Genomic DNA, 9725 nt, shown 5'->3' with positions numbered 1-9725 from the left:
TCGTAATTCAAACATATATCATCCACCTGACTTACATTTATACTCATGCTTTAAGGGAACCTAATACGAAATTGACTCCCAAGGGGATGAATGAAGTAAAGGTGTTTTTCTACCCGCACTTCCTTCCCCGCTCGCCTTAATGGTTCCTCCCGGATCCTCAGCTTTCAGGAGCTTCGTCCGTAAACTGTGAGGTCGCCTTGGGGTTAGTCCTTTCTGGCTGAGGCCTAGGCCGTGAGGACCGGACCGGTAAGGATAGTGTTGGTGGAGAGCGGAGAAGGAGAGTCAGAGAGGGAACCTCTGGTATCTTCAGGAGGTCGGAGGCGACATTGGTTTGCCAGTACTGGATGTGCCTAAATCATGCCATGCACTGTGGAAGATCTAGGGGTTGTCTGTCACCTTACCTTTTCAATCACTAATTCAGACTGGATGCATGTGTAGCTCAGTATTACTTAGAAGGATGGCTTCCTGTGCTCAAATGGGGTGTATTCCTGGGATAGTTGCTGCGGGGTGTACAATCATATTCTGGGCAAGGTATGTTGGGGTGGGGGTCCACTCGAAAAATGACTGGGACTAGAGAAAATATGGTTGATTGAATTTAAATTAGATAATAGTGAATTTTTTTCCTCCACATTTACTCCTTTTCTCTTTGTCAAATTGGTTGTGTTCGTGTATGCCTATGTAAGTCATTCAGTTATAAGCAGCATGTTAAAATTATGGGACAAACGTAAAGAATTAGTCCAGACTTAATGCCCTTGATTCAGTGCTAAGTATTTATTTTCATGAAGGTGAATGTACTAAGAATTTTGACCAGCAGAGAGACAACTTGTATAAACTGCACAGTTTTATTAAATCTTTTAGGATTCTTCCTTCAGGATGATAGAATTTTTTCATTGGTTACTTTACCTCCAAATAAGAATATAGTTTTAAAGGAATTACAGAACTAGGGTGGAACACTCACAGACTTGACTGAATTTGAAAAACTTTTTTTGCAAACATTTCAGAACATTTGCTGAGGCTTATTTACAGGTTGTTGGTGAAATATGATTCAGAAATTGTGAATGTATGATTAAACCGATGCAGAATTTAAACAGGACAGTTGACATGCAATTATGGGAATATCAATGGAAGATAAATATTAAATTTACAGTGAATATTACATGTAGGGAAAATTAGTACAAGATGCTTTACCAAAGATACATTGATTGCTAAAATAGATAATTTATTCTCCAAAAACTGTTAGAAATGCATTATCAGGTCAGATCATTTTTAAAAATATATTTGGTGGCAATGCTGTAAAGACCAAGTCTGAAAGATGATCGGTGAGAGAATGAAAGAAATTTTAAAAGTTGAATTTTTACTCAGTGGTATAAACAAAGGTTAGTGTAAAGACAAATTTATAGGAACATCTATTTGAGTCCCCAGACATTTTGTCTGTAGGACACTGTCCACTCATACAATGCCTGTCAGGAGTACATAATCAGTTGCAAAGCACAGATTTACAAGAATGCTACCTATCTCCTGCATCCCCTCTGCAGGATGCTTCTTCCTTGCTTACCTTTGTCTTTTTTTCCCCTATGATGGAACCAAGGTATTCTGAATTGAGTATCATTATCCCACTTGATCCAAAGGCAGCATTATCAAGGCTTCTGACATTGGTTCCTGTAAGAGTTGAAAGCTTGCTTCCTGTTCCAGCCTTCCCTTGCTTTGCGGTGGGGTCCACTGACCATCTACGTGGCCAGGATTACCTTGATCACAGATTTTCCTTTCATCTTTCTTCTGGGAGCTTCACCCCAGTGTCCAAAACCTAAATGACTACAAATTGCCACCTAAGGATTCCTCAGAGCAGTGTTTTCTTAGTCTCGGCAGCTTTAAAATGCGTGAAGTTCAACTCCCAGAATTCCCCAGCCAGCATGAATACCTTAAAGTAGTGTTTCCCAACCTTAGCCATTTTAAGCTGTGTGAACTTCTGGATGACTGGGGAATTCTAGGAGTTGGAGTGCACACATCTTAAAATGGCTAAGGTTGAGAAACACTGCCTTAAATTGTTCTGACACTTGGAGACAACTTCCATTCTAAACCATACAGCATCTTATCTCCCTGCCTCCCTCCTGCAAGCTCTTCAAGGTCAATGTGGGAGCTCCTGAGTCACCAGCCACAAACATCCTGGAGCTACTAGACAGTTCACTGCCATTTTTTTGGAGAACGTGTTGGCATGGCCACAGGAGGGGAAGAAACCTGGAGGTGCTTTCACTGTTCATGATACAATAAAGCCAGACCTTGCTAGGTAATTCCTGAAGTCCCAGTACTTTATCAAGTTTTAATTCTCTGGAGTTCTCTTTCTTGCTTTTTTAGTCTGATATGGGAGAAAAGTACTATCTTCTCCCATGAGAACAATGTCAGACATCTTTCTAGCCTTGCATTTGGAGCGAGTGGGGGAGGAAATACCCATTTCAGAAAGCTATACTTCTGCTGTAGAAAAAGAATCTTCATAATAAATCAAACGTACAGTCCTGGCCAGTGGCACACATTCAAGCAAAGCATTGGACTGCAGCCATCCATTATTTTTACTTTCTAAGAATGTATGTGTAGCCTGTCAATTCTTAGAAATAAAGTTGATTGATTCAATTTATATAGCCATCTCACATTTGTAACTCTGGGTGGCTTAGAGTTAAAACATAAACAATTCCAAAAACACAGAATAAAACTGATGATGGAGACTGGCCTTTGTTTTTGTAGCTCCCAGTTTTTTAAAGTTTTTTTTTTTTAATTGGGTGAGGCAAGCTGTTAAGGGAAATGTCTGCACTTCTGTTGTTTGATGGGCAGGTTGGTGAGTCTTTTTAATGAACACTTAAAAGTTATCAGCTGGTTTTGGCTTTTCATTAACATGTATTATAGTAAATGGCATGCATCAAAATACATGTGAATGTACTGCATGTATCAAGTGTGAAGTGATTGTAGTTTTGGGATTACGAATTTGTGCACAGGATTTTCACATTTTAATTGCATTGTTATTTATCAGCTGCAGTTCCTTTGAATTGTTTCATCATCACAAGGGAGTCTCTGTTGGGGCAAGTGTGGCAAATGAAGCACACATCTTGATACAAACTCCTTTTATATTTGCATCATGACTGCATATAAATATGTAAGGGGCAAGCTTGCATGGTGACATCCCCATGTACATTTCATCATTTTTACAAATGTTGGCTTGTTGTGAACACTTTTATACCATATCTGTATGCTACAGTCCAAATTTAAGTTCCAGTAAAACATTTTCCACATAAGTGTCTCTGAGTACAATTATTGTTATGTATTGTTTCCTCTATAATTCACATTGATCCAATGGGACTTGTTTCATAATAACAGTAAAACTTGAGGTCAAATATATCTCATCTTTTATCATTAAGTGCTGTTGCTCATTTAATTGTTCTGAGAATGATACATGTAATCCTTTTTTTTGTCCTTTTTCTTCATAGTAACTATGGTAAATATTATCCACTTGGTGCGAGATCACTGGGCTGTTGCATTGTTTCCCATAGGATTTTTGGTGGGATGGTACTTTGACAATAAAAATGATGAGAATCTGGCAATATTCAGAAACAAGAGCAAGTTATTTCAAAGGTTAGTTATTTTAACTGACTTCTTACCAAGCAACATATTCTTAATTATAAAATTGCTTTCTGAAAATTATATTTGAGGAAAGGTATTGGTAAATATAGTTGTTAATGCATTTTTTTTGTTGTATAACAATAATCCGCAATTATTAAATTCTTAATTTAAAGAATTTATATTGTAATGTGTTATGTGTAGTAGTGTTCCAGAAGATGGTTTTGAAGCTTTAGATAGTACAGAATATGGTTGCTACACTCCTAGACAGGCATGACTGTTATTCATCCTTATTGCTTTATGCCAAAGCAGTTGAAACAGTTCACAATATAAACAGCAGTTACATACATAATAGACAATTAAAAGAATATAAAACAGTATTCAGTTAAAAAATACATATAGAAGAATGAATGGTAGGGAAAACATACTTCCAACCTTTACAAAGAAGTATGTTTTCAACAGGTGCCTAAAAGATATTACAGTAGACACCTTCCAAATTTGGGAGGGTGAGAGAATTCCAGAACATGGGTTACACCATTATGAAATCAATCACTGCATCACTGGCTTTCTGATTACTTCCAAGCCTATAATAGTAGCATTTACCTTAATCCTAAAAAGCTTGGAACCAAGTGGAGTGTTGTGAAAATTTCATATTCCTATATATTTTCTCTGTTATGTTTTGTAGCTGTAAAAAAAGCCTCATTCCCCTTGTTTTATTCATGGCAACCTTGGGTTTAGAAAAGGACAAATTTACCTCCATATTTTCTTTTTTCTTGTTCTTCTATACTTGAATTTCCCTCCCTGCTTTTTCATTGTTACTAACTTTTGTTAAGTACCTATATTTCATTTAGTATTGTGAATCACTTTGTTTAGCAGTTAATTATTTCACCTCTTGACTTCTAAAGCTCATCAGGATGTTCCCTCTGTCATTGATTCTATAATTTCCTTTGTTTGTATTGTCCTATTGACTTTAGGTTGACCTGTAAAGAGATGCCTGTGCTATATTCTTCCCAACTCTAGAATTTAAAATAAAGTATTATTGCCTCTTGCCCTATCTGCAATTGCTGCAAATTTCCTTAACAGAATCAGCTTCCATATCAGGTTGCTAGTGCTTTAAGATCTTCCAAAGCTTTTCTCTATCTTACCCTTCAGTCCTTGCTTAACCTTGGAGTATGTTTACAAAACATGCATCACATAGCTTACCCACTGTGTTACACAGCTGAAAGAACTAAAAGCTGCCCCAGTTATATCAGGAGCAGCATCTTGGATAACATTGCAGTTCATCTTTTTGGTCGCTGTCTGGATGCTATCCTTGTTGTTTTATAATTTAGGGGTGAAATGTGAGCCAGATGAGGTCAAAGCACTGCAAATTGAATGGGGGAAGGCTTAGTTTACCCCATCCATTTGTATTCTCATTTGGCCCACATATATGCAGCTGTAGTAGAGGGGCTGAATAAACTTTGCAGCTGGAGCATTCAAAATAATCCTTTTTTCTGGATGCATACAACATAGGGAGCTCAGTATAAGATAGGTAACCTACAATTAACTATAGCAATACCAAAAGGAAACAAAATTGCAAATATCTGCAAGAACAAGCTATTTATGCATATAATTGTATATATGGAAAGTACCTATCCACCCTATCTGTGAGAAACCTTTGCTTTCCATTTTTTAAAAGCTAATTGTTTAACAGGCTATTTTTAAATGTATAATATACTAATCTGGCATAATTTATTTTTAAACCTGTAATATTTTCTTTTCTTTTTCCAGGGAATTGAAACCTAATGAAGATACTGTATGGAAATAATGTGTCAAGTGAGAGCTGCTTCCCTACAGTTTCCTTGAATAAGTGACTGCACCATGATGAAAATAGAATGTAGTATTCCCTTTGTTCAAAATTTGATTAATGAAAAAGTATGTAGCCCCACCTATATAATGTAATTCAGGTATACTGTTTATAGTGAGGGTGATGGTACTATGAAGCTTGGTACAGTGTGTTCCTGAGAAACTGCTTGTCTCTCTGAACTTGAGCCTTTCAGTCAGCTTCAGAGGCTATACTTTTACATCCATCCTGTTAACCATAGGATTGTAGTTGGCAGGAATCAGATACAAGATTGTTTATATATTTTTTCTGCGCTTCTGGAATTTTTTCCTTGAGAATTGATAAGATCTCTTCCTGCATTTAATAAAAGTATCCATGAAGTAGATTTAAAACATGTATTGCAGTTTTTACAAAATGTTGGTACTACTTTTAGAAGGTTAGATTTTATGGTGACCGTAATATTTAGTTCTGTAAGTGATGTTTGGCTTCTATAACTTATATATCATATTGAATGTGTGCTTGTAGAAAACCTTAGCATGCTAGGCTATGATTCGTTTAGCTTTGACATAATGTATCTTATAAATCCAACCAATTGTAGTTATTGAAACAACCCCAGCTAAACAAACCATAGCTTAATGTGTGTTGGATGTGAGGGCAATGTGGCTGTGACATCTGTTACTCCATTGACCTTCAGGGTTGATTTGGTTGGCTAGGCAGGTGACCTTTTCTTCCACAGTACTCCATGTGCATCCCACCCAAAGCTGCACTCACAGTAGAAGATGAGCATCCCAGATAGTACATTCTTTGGTCAAAGGTATACAATAGTTGTGCCCCTGCTAGAATCCCAAATAAGGTCATGTTCCACTCATAGAAGAATGTATATAATGTAATATGTAAGCCAAGTCAATAAGTACCATGAATATTGACTATGAAATCAGAGTTGATTATGTCTAATGGAGCTTATTTCCAGAGAAGTATTACGTTAGTGTCTCATTTTTTTCATTGGTGGACGAAGATTCTAAATGCACATTATTTCATTGAAATCTTCAGTCTTAAGATGGAACACTTTCTTTTTAATATTGTGAGGCAAATACACATCTTAGGAAATCATATGACCCTGACAGAATTCACACATCAACAAGAGGTATAAAACTCATGTTCATGGAAGAGCAAAACATCTCTTTCCACTGTTCTAGCACACTGAAATCTTCAGCTTGGGTTTGCAGTAATTATTAAATAGTGACATGGTTTTAAAAGAAGATACTTTTAAAACAAGGTTGTTCAATACTAAAACTTCAATGACAATATTTAATGCCAAAAAGCTAATGCATTTTTATAATATATGCTTTCCTGAACTAGCATCAGCATCTTCTCCAGGGTGTCCTGTCTTCTCATTATGTGGCCAAAGTATTTCAGTTTTGCCTTTAATATTCCCTCAAGTGAGCGGTCTGGCTTTATTTCCTGGAGGATGGACTGGTTTGATCTTGCAGTCCAAGGAGCACTAAGAATTTTCCTTCAACACCACAGTTCAAAAGCATTGATCTTCCTTCGCTCAGCCTTCCTTATGGTCCAGCTCTCGCAGCCACATGTTACTATGGGGAACACCATTGCTTTAACTATGCGGACCTTTGTTTTCAGTGTGATGTCTCTGCTCTTAACTATTTTATCGAGATTTGTCATTGCTCTTCTCCCAAGGACAAGATGCTTAGTTTTGACTTAATGTGTTATGTAAATCCAGCCACTATGGTTTCTATACCAAGATTTATGGCTCAATATGTTGTGAGAATGTAATTGGTGTCAATAACCTGAGTATATAGTCTGGGTTCTTGTTCTCAAACGAGAACTGTTCAATTGCGTCCCCGCTTTAAAAAGAATATATTCCCCACCCCCACCCCAATTAATTTGGGTATGATTTGAATTACCACTTAAATATTTCCATGCTATACAAATACTAGGTTAAACGGTAGAATAAAATTTATTATGTGACATGAAGTCGTTTTCCACTCCTAGCGATCACGTCTTCAGCAAAGGATCGTTACCTTGTCGTGGTGCTGGAGCTTGAGCACCTCAATGATGCCATGAGCTAAACCGTGAAGGGCCACCCAAGACAGGAAGGTCATGACAGAGAGGTCAGACTAAATGCGATCCCTGGGGAAGGTAATGGCAACCCACCCCAGTATTCTTGCCATGAAAACTAAACGGATCAGTACAACCAAAGATATGTCTGTATACCATCGGAAGATGAGACCCCCAGGTCGGAAGATGGTCAAAATGCTACTGGGGAGGAACAGAGGATGAGCTCAACTAGCCCCAGACGTGATGACGCAGCTAGCTCAAAGCCGAAAGGACGGCTAGCGGCCAACGGTGCTGGTGGTGAACGGTGAATCCGATGTTCTAAGGATCAACACACCACTGGAACCTGAAATGTAAGATCTATGAGCCAAGGCAAATTGGATGTGGTTATTGGTGAGATGTCAAGATTAAAGATAAACGTTCTGGGCGTCAGTGAACTGAAATGGACTGGAATGGGCCACTTCACATCAAATGACCACCAGATCTACTACTGTGGACAAGAGGACCACAGAAGAAATGGAGTAGCCTTCATAATTAATAGTCAAGTGGCTAAAGCAGTGCTTGGATACAATCCAAAAAACGACAGAATGATCTCAATTCGAATTCAGGGCAAGCCATCTAACATCACAGTGATCCAAATATACGCCCCAACCACAAATGCTGAAGAAGCTGAAGTAGAGCAGTTCTATGAGGATCTGCAGCACCTACTGGACAACACGCCTAAAAGAGATGGTATTTTCATCACGGGAGACTGAAATGCTAAGGTGGGCAGTCAAATGACACCTGGAATTACAGGTAAGTATGGCCTGGGAGAACAAAATGAAGCAGGACATAGGCTGATAGAATTTTGCCAAGACAATTCACTCTGCATAACAAACACTCTCTTCCAACAACCTAAGAGATGGCTTTATACATGGACTTCACCAGATGGACAACACCGAAATCAGATTTACATCCTTTGCAGCCAAAGGTGGCGGACATCTGTACAGTCGGTAAAAACAAGGCCTGGAGCTGACTGTAGTTCAGATCACGAACTCCTTCTTGCACAATTTAGGATCAGACTAAAGAGATTAGGGAAGACCCACAGATCAGCTAGATATGAGCTCACTAATATTCCTAAGGAATATGCAGTGGAGGTGAAGAATAGATTTAAGGGACTGGACTTAGTAGATAGGGTCCCGGAAGAACTCTGGACAGAAGTTGGCAGCATTGTTCAGGAGGCGGCAACAAAATACATCCCAAAGAAAGAGAAAACCAAGAAGGCAAAATGGCTGTCTGCTGAGACACTAGAAGTAGCCCAAGAAAGAAGGGAAGCAAAAGGCAACAGTGATAGGGGCAGATATGCCCAATTAAATGCAAAATTCCAGAGGTTAGCCAGAAGAGAGAAGGAATTATTTTTAAACAAGCAATGCGCGGAAGTGGAAGAAGACAATAGAATACGAAGGACAAGAGACCTCTTCCAGAAAATTAGAAACATTGGAGGTAAATTCCAGGCAAAAACGGATATGATCAAAAACAAAGATGGCAAGGACCTAACAGAAGAAGAAGAGATCAAGAAAAGGTGGCAAGAATATACAGAAGACCTGTATAGGAAGGATAACAATATCGGGGACAGCTTTGACAGTGTAGTCGGTGAGCTAGAGCCAGACATCCTGAAGAGTGAGATTGAATGGGCCTTAAGAAGCATGCTAATAACAAGGCAGCAGGAGACGACGGCATCCCAGCTGAACTGTTCAAAATCTTGCAAGATGATGCTGTCAAGGTAATGCATGCTATATGCCAGCAAATTTGGAAAACGCAAGAATGGCCATCAGATTGGAAAAAATCAACTTATATCCCCATACCAAAAAAGGGAAACACTAAAGAATGTTCAAACTATCGAACAGTGGAACTCATTTCACATGCCAGTAAGGTAATGCTCAAGATCCTTCAAGGTAGACTTCAGCAGTTCATGGAGCGAGAATTGCCAGATGTACAAGCTGGGTTTAGAAAAGGCAGAGGAACTAGAGACCAAATTGCCAATATCCGCTGGATAATGGAAAAAGCCAGGGAGTTTCAGAAAAACATCTATTTCTGTTTTATTGACTATTCTAAAGCCTTTGACTGTGTGGACCGTAACAAATTGTGTCAAGTTCTTAGCGGTATGGGGATACCAAGTCATCTTGTCTGCCTCCTGAAGAATCTGTATAACGACCAAGTAGCAACAGTAAGAACAGACCACGGAACA

General features: G+C 38.6%; 1 protein-coding gene across 3 annotated transcripts in view; it reads left to right on the top strand.

The window, feature by feature from the left end:
• The window catches only part of NDUFB1 (NADH:ubiquinone oxidoreductase subunit B1), a 133122-nt gene extending 126916 nt beyond the window's left edge, over positions 1–6206 (top strand). The window contains exons 1-3 of one of the 3 annotated variants that reach the window (XM_063290249.1): positions 63–246; positions 3474–3618; positions 5374–6206. In XM_063290249.1, coding sequence (XP_063146319.1) covers positions 3479–3618; positions 5374–5410 — 177 coding nt within the window. In that variant the 5' untranslated portion in view covers positions 63–246; positions 3474–3478 and the 3' untranslated portion in view covers positions 5411–6206. Of the gene's footprint in view, positions 1–62; positions 247–2119; positions 2285–3473; positions 3619–5373 lie in introns of those variants that run through there. The other 2 variants (XM_063290248.1, XM_063290251.1) reach the window with 2 other exon arrangements.
• The last annotated feature ends 3519 nt before the right edge of the window (positions 6207–9725 follow it).

The sequence above is a fragment of the Candoia aspera genome, chromosome 1 (genome assembly GCF_035149785.1).
Source record: "Candoia aspera isolate rCanAsp1 chromosome 1, rCanAsp1.hap2, whole genome shotgun sequence".
Classification (NCBI taxonomy): Eukaryota; Metazoa; Chordata; class Lepidosauria; order Squamata; family Boidae; genus Candoia; species Candoia aspera.
This window is presented reverse-complemented; position numbering and strand designations above follow the sequence as displayed.